At 36.7% G+C, this 16,390-nt stretch overlaps 4 protein-coding genes across 4 annotated transcripts; all 4 read left to right on the forward strand.

The window, feature by feature from the left end:
- Nucleotides 903–1,890, forward strand: LOC104701860. Its single transcript, XM_010417616.2, has one exon. It carries the CDS (start codon nt 991–993, stop codon nt 1,681–1,683), a length of 693 nt encoding a protein of 230 aa, XP_010415918.1. The 5' UTR covers nt 903–990; the 3' UTR covers nt 1,684–1,890.
- On the forward strand, nt 6,925–9,436 carry LOC104701861 (receptor homology region, transmembrane domain- and RING domain-containing protein 2-like). Its single transcript, XM_010417617.2, has 4 exons — nt 6,925–7,533; nt 7,738–7,971; nt 8,081–8,488; nt 8,599–9,436. Exons 1-4 carry the CDS (start codon nt 7,404–7,406, stop codon nt 9,186–9,188), a joined length of 1,362 nt encoding a protein of 453 aa, XP_010415919.1. The 5' UTR covers nt 6,925–7,403; the 3' UTR covers nt 9,189–9,436.
- Nucleotides 10,095–12,303, forward strand: LOC104701862 (alpha-(1,4)-fucosyltransferase). Its single transcript, XM_010417618.2, has 3 exons — nt 10,095–10,672; nt 11,308–11,481; nt 11,560–12,303. Exons 1-3 carry the CDS (start codon nt 10,211–10,213, stop codon nt 12,124–12,126), a joined length of 1,203 nt encoding a protein of 400 aa, XP_010415920.1. The 5' UTR covers nt 10,095–10,210; the 3' UTR covers nt 12,127–12,303.
- LOC104701863 (probable alkaline/neutral invertase F) lies at nt 12,658–15,173 on the forward strand. Its single transcript, XM_010417619.2, has 4 exons — nt 12,658–13,114; nt 13,282–13,713; nt 13,799–14,357; nt 14,772–15,173. Exons 1-4 carry the CDS (start codon nt 12,692–12,694, stop codon nt 15,062–15,064), a joined length of 1,707 nt encoding a protein of 568 aa, XP_010415921.1. The 5' UTR covers nt 12,658–12,691; the 3' UTR covers nt 15,065–15,173.

The raw sequence follows: 16,390 nt of genomic DNA on the forward strand, positions 1-16,390 counted from the left end.
ATAAAACCGACAAATGTTTGCTAATATTGTTACGATTATATAAACATGTGAACGCTTTCTCTTTGTAAATTAGGACTACTCAACCACTAAATTAACTAGCAAATTACGTTTGACTCATCAATCTCAACCAAATAATACTAACAAGCAATCTGATAAAAGTACTATATTCACAATCTGTCTTCATATTCATACCATTAAGAATTTAAGACAAATCACGTTGGATAAACTAACCTATTTTTGTGATGTTTGTTTTGCATTAATTATATACCATACGTAATTTTTTTAAAAAATTATGGTAGTTTGTAAGTTGTAACTAACTATGATCTAATTATACTGTCCCCTTCAATGTCGTGAATAACTCACATGTAGAACTGTCAAAATCAAATCTATAACAAGTTTTTGCTTTTGTTTTTTACCGACTCATATATACTCAGGATAATTCAAAATTAGTAGTATCTTATTTAATGGAACTTTAAAGTTCATATCCAATGTGTCTATGTCGTTTTCATCTCTAACGTCTAAGCCCATCAATCCAATGGGGTCGGTCGCCACTCTCACTCTTTAAATTCATCTTTACTTGCATCTTCAGAACCTTCAACAAATCAAGCCAGCCGTTTCTCAATATCCACTAATACATATCATATCTACCAAAAATCTAATTCTCTCTGTTTAAGTTTCTCCCATACCTAAATTTTCTTAATCCACACTTAATTAATATTTTCAGTTGCAAGCGTATAAATAAATCGTTACGAAATATGACTAGAAACAAAATACAATACTACATAGATGTGATAATTATGTTTTGCCTTTTTTGTTAATTATCATTATTATAGTAAGTATAATTAGTTGAAAAAAATTGTAATTGGACAATTTTGTCCTTATATTTTCCACAGTTTAAAAAGAGAAGTATCTGAGGAGACCAAACTAGTAAAGACGACCAAAACAGAAAAAACAGAGTTGCTCTCTGGATCACATTATCTCTTCTTCCTCATGGATTCATCAAGAACCCAAAATGTATCTAAAAGATCCGATCCGGTTAGCTTCCCGGCGAAGTCATCCATTTCCTCTCGGAGATCTTTATCTTCTTCTTCTTCTTTCTCATCATTCTCCTCATGCTCCTCTAGCTCCCTCGTGTTTCCCGGAGACTCTCCTCTGAATTCTCCGGCGACTCCTCGTCGTCTCCTCGGTGTCCCTTTCTCATGGGAACAGCTACCCGGAAAACCTAAAGACTACTCTCATAGACTCAACAACAACCGTCGAAACGACGAATCTTCAAATCTTTTACCCCTCCCTCCTCACCGGAGTGTTTCCTTTCCGGCCACCGGGAAAAACTCTAAATCTAACAGCTCCAGTAAGAAGCATAGCTTCCCTGTGACCGTGAGAGATCCCTTCGCGGATGCGTTGTTGGAATGTTCCAAAGACGAAGGAACAAACAGTGACGACGAGGAAGACGATGTTGACGGTGGTGGAAGTGAAGATGTAGATCGGAGGTTTCGGGAAAATTCCGGTGGTTCTTCAAGCAAGACGTTGTCAAAGAGCAGCATCGGGGACAGGTTCGGGTTAGTGAATCTCTACGGTTCTTGTCGGAGAACTTGTGCAGTTTCAGAGTCCATTGTTAATCTTCCAAGATCAAGAAAAGCTCCTTCCTACGATCATCTTTTTCTTCCACGTCGTCGCCGTTGATTTGTTCGTATTTGGTAATTTACTATATATATATATATTTTCCTTGGTCTTTGTTATATTTTCCCTGAATGTGACATATTATGGGTTATATGAGTTTGTGTTTTTTCTTGTTTTTCTCTTTAGATCGTAACACCAATGTATAATTCCGGGAACTTATTTACTTGTAAGTTGTAACCATAAATCCATATAAGCATATTCACTTACATATTTGTGTGTGACAAAAAATTTCTATACTATAATGATCGTACAATATTCGTATGTCAATTATTTAAATATGGTGGAACCAAGTTTGAAGGTTCTGTCATTGATCTCTAGCTAGTTTCCAATCCCATTCCATGTGGAGAGCAAGCTAAGCTATAGTGCAAATAAGTACAAAGTAACATTGAGTAACTTGTTATAGGAATTTTGAACAAGGACACGAGTTTGTACTGACATATGATTTTGTTGTTTTTTTTTACCATTTTGAAGATGATGTTAATTTAGCATGCCTAGTAAATGATGTTATTTTAGCATGCCTAGGGACTCGAGGTGTGTTGTGGTAGTATTTTTCATAGAGTTTTGGAAGTCTCTAAAGAAATGGATCTTTCATTATTGTTGTTAGCACAAAGGCAATAAAAAATAACAAAGTTGTTGAGCCACCATGCATGTCTTTGCACCAAGTATTTTTATACGTTTTCCATTAAATTATAAACACATTTTTCTTCTTAATTAGATGGAGTTTCAATCTTTATTTATTGTTAATAAAGACACTGTCTCGTCTTGTTTGGGGGGTAAAATAGACCCCACCTTCCTGTATTTGTGATATCAAAATCACTTCCCTGAAAAAAAAACAATACCATTCGTACCACAAACTACCAATCAATAATTTGATTTGAATTTCCGTTATTTATATATAGAAAGTGGGTCGAGAATTCAAAAAAAAAAAAAATCTGTAGTAAAATACAACCGTATTCAAATAATTGATAAATTATAAATAAACCATATATATTAAAGAATAAACTTTAAAATAAAATCATATTTACTATTCTTGACAAGATGAAAATTACTAAACGATGTAATGACAATAATATCCGGTTTTTTTACATGAACTATAAAATTGAACTATTAAAGGTTTACATATGATCAGATTAGATTAATAGAAAGTTCTTTTCAAATTCACTAAGTAGTTTTTTTTTCTGAAATAACTTTAGATATAATCATAGATTCAACATATGAAGAAAATGTATTAAAAAACACATTATGTTCATTTATTGAGAATATTTTTTTTGTTCAATATTTATGGAGAATTTATTTGCGTTTGTTTTTATACATGTGTGAATTAGGCCTGTGCTCTATTAACTTTATTTAGTGTGTGGTTATAAGGTTGTGTGATTGAGGTCAAAAAAAAAAAAGGTTGTGTGATTGAATTTTAGGGACCCCGAAGAAATAAATAGTATGTAGTACAAATACACTAATATCTGTTACGCATTATATGCAAGTATGCAGTGAAAAAATGAAGTCAATAGTCAAATATCAGTGACATTTCATAGTTTCGTATACACAAATACTGTTTTCTACATCTGAAAGCTACGCAACTCAGATGATGTAATATTTGAATAGTTGTTGACATTTTATGTCCCACGCTGAAGACTGTAGTTAACATGTCTTGATCATGCTTAAGATAGATAATGAACATTTATATCAAACTGTTTGGTTTAGCGTACAAATTAATATAAAATAATAGTTTGTTTTGGATTAAATATAAGACAAATGTGTCACGCAATTCAAACATGTCAAAACTTCAAGGTGGGAACTTATTCCCCATAGGTTTGTACAATTGTACCTGTTGTTGTCTTTGTTTACTTAAGATTTGTGAAATATCAGTTTGCAATGTATTGGAAATTATTAGAATACTCGCCACTGCAGGATTGTTCCTTTTTTATCTTCTCTTCATATTTTAATCCCTGTTTGTATAAATCATATTGTTCGTTAAAGTAAATGCACATAAACAAATAAATAAGAATGAAATTTGCTAAGAACTTTTTTTGTTTGAGGTTTCTGTTTTCGTTAGAACTAAGTAAGTTTGGAGCTGGAGCACTGAGAGGAATTACCGAATTAGTGGGGAGCCAAAGAACCTAAATCCTAAAAAAACGTGGGATATTAATGATTACCTATTTCTAATAACATTATTAGACATAATTTAATTCTTTGACAACCCAAAAAGAATTTTTTTTTTATATGAACATTATTTAGTAGTTTAGTACATTATTACCTTTCATCATTGTCTGCTATGTATTCGCGTGTGTGCCTTTTAAATTATTGACTTATGTCTGAATATTATAACGCAAATAGTCTAAACAATATGTAAATCCCTAAATAACAGTATATCATGAATACATTTGGCATCTACCAAAATTGATGAAATCATCAAAAAAAATAACATCTCGGTTTATTTGTATCCTAGCAGATTCTGAAGTGTTCAAATAAGTGGTATAACTTATAGATGTAAATATGTATTCAGCGCTCGCATATATGTGTGTGTGTGTGTGTGGGCATGTGCATACTTTTACATAATAAATGGAATTCGGATGAGACAAGATGGACCGCTATAAGTGATTGAGATATGTAGATAGCTTGCGACTAAAGACACCATGATCATGTCTTCTTTAGCACATGGAAATCAATATACTTTATAAATTGTCTATAGATCTATGAAATATGGATCAAGCACACGAAGCAGGGTCCAGTTATATTGTGAAGGCATCAAATCCAAGAAAATGCAGGATTCTTGAGCGACAAACAAGCTGATATTGTTCTTTCACTTAGAGTATTTTCTACAACAAAAACATAAGCCGGTGGTTATTTAATAAAGTTCGTAACATACATTTACGAGGGGTGTCTGGATAGTGGGATAGTAGATAGTAATCATAACGAAGCTAGGTCCGTTCAGTCATCAATACTATACGGGTTTGAATTCCCCACTAACTCATTAAAATGAAAAATCGCATTAATACAAATCACTAGTCTACATGTACAAAAACAAATAGAGATCTTATTAATACAAATCATCAATCATAACTAGGCTATATGTACTAATACAAACAGATAGACCTTTTAGATCTATAAGTTTTTTTTCAAGAACATAAGACACTAGAACCACCTAACACTAATCCACAACAATTTGATGATTGATCTAAACTGCTACATCTCATTGAAGAAAAACTACACAGTCATTGTAGTGTAGCACATAAGTATGTAAGAATATTTTATATTCTATGTGGTTTACGTGTCTTATGGTTTAATAATAAAGTTCAAGTTTATATTAACATATCGAAGACGATACCGTAATGAATCGGTTTCTATTAGTGTATTAGAATTTGGATATATTAATAACCCTCTTCCCTTATCTTAATTATATTATATAAGTAATATATATATACATTTATATGTTAAATCTATGCATTATTAAGGGGTACTATTATGAACCAGTACAACTCTTTGAAAGGTGACTATATATACATGTATATATATGTGTGGCTGTTGAATTGTTACTACAACGGTTGTGTTCTCATAAATTGAGAAACACTACCAAACTAAATACACACCATAAAAGAGATTAATGATCTTCTTCATCAACGATCACATGAAAGCAATAAAGAGTAAGGGAAGATAAAATCAATTACTGAAGACTTGGATCCATCATCAAACATAATCAAGCAATGGATCAAGGTTTGTTTCTTCTTCTCTAAGAAAGTGTTTATGGTTAAATTAGATCAAATCTAGATGATCTTTGGGATATATAGATTTCATAAATATAGAAATCTAAATTTATAAAGTAAACTAAAGAATAAAATAACAAGATTTATATGATTCCTGGCAAACAAGATACATGTTCATGCCCGCACAGTTGTGGTCCAGTGGTAAGGGAGAATTAGGGAAAGGTTGAAAGGAACTAACCCAAGTTCGATCCACCCTGGAAACAAAAATCATAGTTGTGTGGGAAGTCTGTCAGTTGGACTTTGGCCCAATTGGTTTACCTAGTAGTCAGAAATCCAGACGGTCTGACTATCCCCTGACATTAGTCGGAAAGCATTTCAAACTCGGAACAGACATTGTGGTGGCTTTTCGGGAAGAAATCCACTTTGAAGCACTTCGGTGCGTTTTTACCGAGGCTGACCGGATCAGCCGATAGGGTTTATCAAAAAAAACAAGATACATGTTCATGTAGTGGATATTCAATCTCCTTATTCTGAAAATGTGCTTTGTTGTCGCAACTTAAATTGTAATTCGAAACTCGAACTAAAGGTTCAATTAACAAAATGGGCCCTAGGTTATGTAGTTCATGGGCTTAGTTTAAGGCCGACGTTGTAAAAAGAAGACTTAATTCATTTTGTGTTTGTCATATAAAAGTCAGATAACATAGTGATAACGAATCTTACAAGGGTTAAGAAACAAAAAGTGAATTATTATTGTTCAGTTTCAATTGAAGAATTCACAGTCACACTAGTTAAACTCGTAATCAAAATGGTTGATGCATACAAAGCCACGATTATTAATAGGTATGAGCTGATTATGTATGTGTATGATGGTTTTGGATAAGAATTTTTATTAAAAACTATAATGATTATTAAATGATAGAATGGGGACCATCATGTTCCGCTGTCTTCAAGAGTTTTACGAACGGATACAAGTTATCTGGAGGATTTGTTCAAATTTATTTTAAAAATACAACTTTCCACTTCTTTGGTTGACTGTTTTATTCGAGAAGAAAACATCAAAACAAGATAAAGACCTAACACATCTAGTAGGTATAACTTAATAATGACAAAATTGACAACTTTTTTCCTCTAAAAAATTAGGTAACCATTAACTTGTGTGTGATTTTACTGCTATAAATGGTTTTCTTTTTTCTATATGATCAAACCTTAAACATCTTTAGAGCCGGTAAAATAAAATATCAGAAAATAAAACAAATATTTGACAAATTGCTTATAAATTCTTCACCCCAAGCCTTGGTTTATGTTGGTTATGCTGTGGACCGGGCTTGTTTGCATACCAATGAGTGGAAACTGTAAACCAAACGAATCAAGCCAATGGATCCACAAATACAAAACCAACGAGCGGTAATGGTAAACCAAACGAATCAATCAACCAATGGATCCACGAATACGAAACCAATGAGTGGTATTGATAAACCAAACGAAGCAACCAAACGGATCCACGAAAACAAAAACCATGAGCTGATGACTCCACTTTTGTAAATTACTATTTTTAAAAATAATTATTTTAAAGTTTCATCAGTTATCAGATCATCCGGTGATAGATGCGAATATACAAAAATGCTGACAAAGTAACCTAACAAAGCTCGAATCGGAGAATTCCAGATAAATCTTATTACACGAAACATTTTTTTTTTTTTAAGTAAATTTAGCTTTCCAAATCTCTTCTCTTTGTCTTGTCTCTTTCTCTCTGTCGGCTCAAGAAAGAACCCTAAAAATCTCCAGAAAACTAAAAAGCTCCTCCTCCTCCTCCTCAACTACCCCATTCAACGATCTGAGTCTTGTCGGGGGGTGTTTTAAATTGGTTTCCTTTTGATATGGTTTAGAATTTGTGATCTAAATGGAAGCTGACGTGTCAATTTCCTGAAACCCTTATCGCCAAAATTTCCAGAAACCGAAAAAAAAAATCGAAACTTTTTTTCTTCTTGTGTTGTTTGTTCGTTTCGATTTGTTTTAGGGACGATGATGAATCGTGCTTTGGTCCTACTGCTACTTTTACACGTTTTCACTGTTTCTTGTTTAGCTTCAGCCAAAGTTATTCTCATCAGGAACAACCTCACTCTCTCTTTCGATGACATCGAAGCTAATTTTGGTTAGTTTCTTTTTATCTTCTTTGATCTTACTTACCCCTCCTCTGTTTTGAGGGTAATGAATCGATTCCAAAATTAGATGGTTTTGATTCTGTAATTGGGTCAACGCACTTAGTTTTGAGGGTAATGAATTGAAAAAAAAAAGATGAGACTTTTTCTAATATGTTTTATTGCTAAATTGGCGATTTTTTTTTTGTTTTTTGCAGCTCCGTCAGTGAAGGGTACAGGTGAAATTGGAGTGGTTTATGTAGCTGAGCCTCTTGATGCTTGTCAGAATCTGATGAATAAACCAGAGCAGGGTAGCTCTAATGAAACCCTTCCTTTTGTGTTGATTGTAAGAGGAGGTTGTAGTTTTGAAGAGAAAGTGAGAAAAGCTCAGAGAGCTGGTTTTAAAGCTGCTATTATCTATAACAGTGAAGACCATGGAACCTTGATTGCAAGTATGAGCCTTTTCCTCTTCTTTAGTTTCCTGTTCTGATCCTATTTGTTTCTCAAATGTCTCTGCTGGTCTTTTGATGGCTTTAACATTGAGGTTTTTGTTTTTTTCAGTGGCAGGTAACTCGGGTGGTATAAAGATTCATGCGGTCTTCGTCACTAAAGAAACGGGAGAAGCCTTGAAGGAGTCTGCTGGTTTCCCCGATACAAAAGTTTGGTTGATTCCAAGTTTTGAGAACTCTGCGTGGTCGATCATGGCGGTTTCATTCATTTCGTTGCTAGCAATGTCTGCTGTTCTCGCTACTTGTTTCTTTGTCCGTAGGCATCGTATTAGAAGGCGGACAACATCTCGGTCTTCTCGAGTCCGTGAGTTCCACGGGATGAGCCGCCGCTTGGTTAAAGCAATGCCGACTCTTGTATTCAGTTCTTTCCACGAAGACAACACTACTGCATTCACTTGTGCTATTTGCCTCGAAGACTACACTGTTGGAGACAAGCTTAGGCTCTTACCTTGCTGCCACAGTGAGTTTTACAAAATACAGTAACTTGGGAACAGCTAATTATGAGTTTCTCTGATTCTAAATCTGAATCTATGTTTCTGCTTTTGTGTGTGTGTGTGTGTGTGTTTTCAGAGTTTCATGCTGCGTGTGTTGACTCATGGTTAACCTCTTGGAGAACGTTCTGTCCAGTATGCAAACGAGATGCAAGAACGAGCACAGGCGAGGCTCCAGCTTCAGAGAGCACGCCATTGCTCTCATCCGCTGGATCGTCTTTCAACTCTTCCTCTCTACACTCTTCCGTCAGATCATCCGCGCTATTGATCGGTCCTTCGATGGGCTCATTACCTTCTTTCTCTCCCGCATACGCGAGCTCATCATATATCAGACAATCTTTCCAGTCTTACTCTAACCGTAGATCTCCTCCAATAAGCGTAAGTCGTAGCTCTGTGGATCTCAGGCAACAAGGAGCTTCTCCATCACCATCACCATCACCATCACCATCACCATCATACATTTCCCATATGGCTTCTCCACAGTCACTGGGATACCCGACTATCTCCCCTTTCAACACGAGGTACATGTCACCGTACAGGCCTAGTCCGAGCAATGCGTCACCTGCATTGCCTGGATCATCGAATTATCAGTTCCATCCACTACGTTACAGTGAATCAGCCGGAACTTTCTCTCCATACGCCTCTGCAAACTCGCTTCCCGACTGTTAAATCAACAACAACAAGCGGTCTTGGTTCTGCACTTCCTGGTCATATAAGATTATTTGATTTTGCATTTTGAGTTTTTACTACGAAAACTTACGTGTGGTGCTTGTGTGTGTGTGTGTAACGATGCTCTTTATAGTTCTTTTGGTTGAGATGAACATCTTTCGGGTTTAGGTTAGAGATTTTTAATACTTTCACAATACACACAAACTCTGTTCCTTTGTAGAAAAATATGAGCTATGTATGTGTATATAGGCCTGGGCATTTGGGTGTTCGGGTCGGGTTCAGGTTCGGGTAATTCGGGTTTGGGTTTTTCGGGTTTACTAATATAGGATCCGAACAGGTGTTCATATAATTTCGGGTTGGATTCAGGTTCGGTTCTTATCGGGTTCGGGTTATTTAGGTATTGACTTTAAGAAACTTGTAAGGTATCCAAAATATATTCGGTTATGGATAGTACCTACTCGAACATATCCAAAGTACCCACAAAAACCTGAAATGTACCCACAAAACCCAAAAAACCTGAAATATAACTGTACAAACAGTTGTATAATCTAACAAATTCAACAAGAAACAATGAACTAAATCTTAAACAAATGAAACTGAGCATACCATGAAATCTTAAACAAATGAAACTGAGCATACCACGTTTCGCAAAACAATTCATATGTGATAGTGTGATATCGTGTATAATTGTTCTCGGGTATAAACAGGTATCTTCGGTTCTTCGGGTTCGGTTCGGGTAATACCCGATAAATAGTGTATATACGTTTCTCTCTTGTTGCTTGTTCAATCAAGTATACGACTCTGTAATTATAAAGCCCAATATAGAGTTCATATTAATAATACCAATTAGGCCCAATAAAGAGTCCAGTATCTTTTAGATTTTGGTAATTTGATAACTGGGACCAAGAACTGACTACGCTTAAAGTGAATGAAGAAGACAAAAGCTTCATCCCACCGTCGGCCGGACTATTCTACTCCGGCGTCGTCGAGGATCTCCGGTGGTTTGAGGAATCAATCTCACCATGCCAATGAGGCACCTCAACGCTATCGCCGTTTTACTAATGATGTTCTTTACTCTCTTAATCCTATCTTTCACAGGCGTTTTAGAATTCCCAGCTGCTTCAACTTCGATCCCGGCAACGAAATTACCTGATTCAACATCGGATCCGTTCAGTGAAGTCCTCTTAGCTTATAAAAAATGGGACTTTCGAGTGGGTTGTGCTCGGTTTAAGGAGAATCATAAGGATTCGATCCGTGGCAATGTTAGTTCGGGTTCTTTACAAGTATCTGGTGGTGGGTTGGGTTGTGGTAAGCTTAAGATGGAGCATGTTAAGGTTTTGGTTAAAGGGTGGACTTGGATTCCGGATAATTTGGAAAATTTGTATACTTGTCGATGTGGGATGACTTGTTTGTGGACTAAATCACCGGTTTTGGTTGATTCACCTGATGCTTTGTTGTTTGAGACCACAACTCCTCCGCTTCAGGTAAATTACTTGTTTGTTAAAGCATGCGTTTTGGAGAATAGTTTATTGATTTGGATGATTAGGACAGGTTAGGTTATTTCTGCCCCAAATTGGATGTGATCGTGTGATGTTTGCTGCACTCTAGCTCTTTTGTGGTGTGTTTAGGATATCAATTCTTGGAATATCTGTGGATTAGTCTCAAGAGCTGCATTTTTATGTATCTGATTGTGCTGTCACGTCTTAGTTTGAAGCTTTTGAGGACTATGGTAGGGTTCACTATTGAGTGTTTATGGTGGTTTTTTTTCAATTCAAGCTACTAGAGAAGATGTTTTGGTTTTGGGATTCACTCAAAGATACGAAAGTATGCACTATAAGTTCTTGTTTTTGTCCGGTTTTTATGACTGCTTATATGATTGAAGAATTTTGGTTTAAAAACTTTCTGTAATGCTCTTCCTGTCTTGACCAATTTGGAGATGGAGCTTCTTGTGTATTGATTTTGGAAAGTGGGGCATAGTTTTGGATGTTCAGGGGAAATTAAAATCTAATATGGTCTCATTTTCTATCAAATATGATGTGTGATCCTTCAGTGTCACAATAGGTGAGCTTTCAAATAATGTGATCCTGTTGATGCTGAGATTATTGCTTTGTTTCCATAGAGACGTGTTGGAGACCCGCTCCGTGTGTTCATGGAGCTAGAAGCCGGAAGAAAACGCTCAGGCCGTGAAGATATATTCATCAGCTACCATGCCAATGACGATGTCCAAACAACATACGCGGGTGCGCTCTTTCATAATAACAGAAACTACCACATCTCTCCACATAAAAACAATGTAAGTAAACTCCAATTCAATATGCATTTCTCTTTCATTTTCCTCTGTTGTCTAATTCGATTGTTAACCATTGCACAGGATGTTCTGGTGTATTGGTCTTCCTCAAGATGCCTCCCTCACAGAGACCGTCTCGCAAAGAGCCTACTCGACCTGATTCCCCACCATTCTTTCGGTAAGTGTCTAAACAATGTCGGTGGCTTGGACGCAGCGCTCTCTATGTATCCAGAATGTGTTGCCGAGTCCAACACTGAGCCAAAATGGTACGTTCACCTCCACTGTGCCATGTCACACTACAAGTTCGTCCTTGCAATCGAAAACACAGTCACTGAATCATACGTGACCGAGAAGCTTTTCTATGCGCTCGACTCAGGCTCTGTTCCGATATATTTCGGGGCCTCTAACGTGCAAGACTTTGTCCCTCCGCATTCCGTGATCGACGGTAGCAAATTCAGCTCGATGCAGGAATTGGCTACGTACGTGAAACGGCTCGGTGATGATCCTGTGGCTTACTCGGAGTACCACGCGTGGAGGCGGTGTGGACTAGTGGGGAACTATGGGAAAACCCGCGCAGTGAGTCTTGATACGTTGCCGTGTCGGTTGTGCGAAGAGATTAGCAGAAGAGGCGGGAAGAACGCCGGAGTTTGACAAGCCGCCGGTGGTTTTACAGGTGTGAGATTGTTTACATTTAGAGCGGTTTCTGATTCTGTAAATGTATCTCATGATCTGTTTCTGATATAATGTTAATAAAACACTGAAAATATAGTACTTCTTTTGTGGGAAAAAGTTCCTTATTGTAAATGTAGTAAATAGACAAAAATTAAATGACATACACAAACGTGTAGTTCATAAAATCATTTGGTAAATCAAACAATTATTACATACATGTGTCTTTCTAGTGTTATCCATTAAATGCTAGATTTTTAAGCTAATTAAACTAATTTTTCTTTAAATTCACCATATATTATATACATAACAGATATGCACAAGAAGTACAGAAAGAGAAAGAAAGAAAATAGCAATAGAAATCAATTTGATATGGTGAGAGATATTTCCATCCGCGACAAGCCTAGGCTCAAATCAAAACGTTTTGACAGCTTCCTAGATCTCTCTCTATACATATGGGTTCCTTCTCTTAACGTCAATTGTTTTTTTCTTTCTCTTAAACGTTCTCAAAGTTTTTGTTGTTCACCAAGGTTAATTAGCTATCTCCATGGACCGGCCAAAGAAACGGGACGTGCTACGAGCGGTGTATTCGATGAGCTGTCTATGCGAAAATGGCGAAAAAAAGGGAGGAGAAGGGATTCGACCTGTGAGCTCGATGTGTTCGATGTCCAAAATGACGGATGAAGACCTTCTGTCTCGGCTGCCTCACCGGCCAAGACTTAAACTAGAACGGAAAAAATCATACGATGACATGTCGTTAAGCCTGTATGACAGTGCATACTCATTAGACGGTAGGTCTGGTGGTTGGGATACTCCATTATTCTCCATAAAAGACTCGTTTGATCCTAACCCAATGGTCACAGAAGCTTGGGAGGCTCTGCGCCGATCTCAGGTCTATTTCCGGGGAAACCCGGTAGGAACTATTGCTGCTTGCGACCCTGCTTCCGAGGAGGTCTTGAACTATGATCAGGTATGGTTTTGTGTTTGTTTCTTTCTAGTTTATTTGTGAAATTTACAAACGATGATTATTTACGATATATATTCTAAATGTTGGGAGTAGTGAGACGTTTTGGCCAAACTATAACCAATATATAAATGTTTTGCTTCGTTACAATATTTTTTTTTGTCAATTGTAAGGTATTCGTACGAGATTTTGTACCGAGCGCTCTAGCATTTCTAATGAAAGGAGAGCCCGAAATTGTGAAGAACTTTCTCCTGAAGACGCTTCACATCCAGGGACAAGAAAAAAGGATCGACAGGTTCAAGCTTGGTGATGGTGCAATGCCAGCAAGCTTTAAAGTTCTCCATAACCCTATCAAGAAGACGGATACCATCATAGCTGACTTTGGAGAGAGTGCCATTGGGAGGGTGGCTCCAGTTGACTCCGGCTTTTGGTGGATCATTCTCCTCCGAGCTTACACTAAGTCTACAGGAGACCATTCTTTAGCCGAAAGACCCGACTGCCAAAAGGGAATGAGACTCATTCTATCTTTGTGTCTCGCTGAGGGTTTTGATACTTTTCCGACTTTGCTTTGCGCTGACGGTTGCTCCATGGTTGATCGGAGAATGGTAAAATCGCTCTCCTCCTCTTGCCTATGTCTCAAACTATTTGAAAAGTCATGCAAGCTACTTTAAACTTGATGTTTTATTGTAGGGCGTTTATGGGTACCCGATAGAGATCCAAGCCCTCTTTTTCATGGCTCTTCGTTCTGCACTCTCTATGCTTAAACACGATTCCGAGGGTAAAGAGTTCATGGACAAGATTGTGAAGCGGCTGCACGCGCTGAGCTTCCACATGAGAAGCTACTTTTGGCTCGATCTCCAGCAGCTTAATGACATTTACCGTTACAAGACGGAAGAATACTCACACACCGCAGTAAACAAGTTCAACGTCATCCCTGAGTCTATCCCTGATTGGATCTTCGACTTCATGCCTCTCCGTGGTGGCTACTTCGTAGGAAACGTAGGTCCTGCCCACATGGATTTCAGATGGTTTGCGTTGGGAAATTGTATTGCAATTCTTTCCTCCTTGGCCACGCCTGAGCAGTCCAATGCGATCATGGACCTGATTGAGTCCCGGTGGGAGGAACTTGTTGGAGAGATGCCGTTGAAGATATGTTACCCGGCGATGGACAGCCACGAGTGGCGGATTGTCACTGGTTGTGACCCTAAGAACACAAGGTGGAGCTACCACAACGGAGGCTCTTGGCCAGGTGAGTTACCTTCTTTCACAAGTCATAGATATATAAATCACATAAATTTTGATTGGGAATATGTTTATGTCATCCACTTTCAAAAAAAAATAAACGAATGAAAACAAATAAGATAGAATATGCAAGAGTCAACAAGACATGAGTGAAGAATATTGTACTTCTTATAAAATACTAGATATAGTAGAATGGTTTATTATTTATTTATTTTGGGAATCCGATGCCTCTTGGGATTATTTTGCCGTCGAAAGAAAAAAAATAGTGAAATACAATATTCAACTCTTGAAATCTGTTTATTAAGTAGAATATGTCATTCTTCTATACGCACATTTGACTATTTTTGATTTTTTCGTTTATATAATCATTTAACTAATACTGTTGTGTATATCTCATGTGGGTGATATATGCAAAATGTAGTGCTTCTATGGTTGCTAACGGCTGCTAGCATAAAGGTTGGACGGCCACAAATAGCACGACGGGCAATAGACTTGGCGGAGGCACGGCTGTTGAAAGATGGATGGCCGGAGTACTACGACGGGAAGTCGGGAAGGTTTATCGGAAAACAGGCAAGGAAATTTCAGACATGGTCGACCGCTGGCTATTTGGTAGCCAAGATGATGATGGATGATCCAACGCATGTGGGAATGATCTCAATGGAAGAAGAGAAACATATGAAACCTCCTCTTAGAAGATCTTCTTCTTGGACTTGATGTGCATTTTTTAATTTATTGTAGCGCCTTTTACAATTACCATTAACAAAAAACGAAACATATTCATTACTCCGAAACTTATTTTATGTGGAAAATTCAAGAATGGGTATCTTGGGATCACTTTGGTACCATAGTCTAATACGGGCCACCAGGTAATAAGGGGACGGGGGTAGAAAGAGCCATTGACTATTGACCATTGACCTATCAAAGTCTTACAAGTTACAAGACACAATCCGACAGAAACGAATTAGAAAAAGAATACTTTAAAAAAAAAACAGAGAACGACCATTCGATTAATATCATGTAGGTCTGTAACCCCACACACACTTCCAGTGATTTTTGGGTACCTTTACTACGTCAAACGCAATAAAATCGCATGTTACTAATACCAATACTGTATATGATACTTGTGTTAGGTTATGCATGTTTTGGAATTTTGAATATGTCTATGTGAATTAAAAATAGTGAACTCTCAAAGCTACGGTCTATTTAAAAAATATAAGTTCTTCTACAGAATATTTCAGTGCATTTAGGTAGACTAATGGAAAAGCAGGTGAAACTCTATGAGCCTCTATACACACAAAGTAATTACTTTGTGTTTCTTTATCCATAAAATAGAACCCCATAAGCGATAGATACTTAGATAGCTAGCTAGATACAAAATGAGCATATCCTGATACTGTGATATATATATATATATATATATATATGATATATCCTAATGTTTTGGGGTTTCTAATCTTAATATTTTCGGCTTAGTTCATAAAAACTAGGGAAAAGAATCGTAAGTAATCATAATTTTCTCTGAAATTCATGATCCAACATCATAGTTCTAAAAAAAAAAAGTATTGGATCGCACTTTGTTTACTTTTGTGCTTGACAGGGTCAACGAGTTTGCTTTTTTTGTCCTTGTTTTATTCCTGATTTTAGGCCATTTAACCTTTTTTTGTTTGTTTAAATTATTTTGGTGGGAAAAACGGTAAATTATGTTTTGTTTACTTTTGCCATGTATCATGGACTTTGAAACTTGAAATCCAAAAATTGGTGATAAACTGTGGACATAATATAGCAATCCCCTAAACTAAAAAATGATCTGTTTTGAGCTAATAAATCATAATAGTGATGAGTCACAAAACAGATCCTTTTAGTACTACATGCGTATGTGTGTTTTGGTTAGTATGAAAGAAAAGCTTTACAAAAATAATCAAAATCAAACTGTTGCTCCCAAAGAAAATATCAAAGATGTAGCTTTTTTATTTATTCATGTGGAGGGAATAAGAATATGAAAAAGAAGGCTAATAACGGGTTGTTGAAGGAGAGTGATTA

The sequence above is a fragment of the Camelina sativa genome, chromosome 7 (genome assembly GCF_000633955.1).
Source record: "Camelina sativa cultivar DH55 chromosome 7, Cs, whole genome shotgun sequence".
In the NCBI taxonomy this organism is placed as follows: Eukaryota; Viridiplantae; Streptophyta; class Magnoliopsida; order Brassicales; family Brassicaceae; genus Camelina; species Camelina sativa.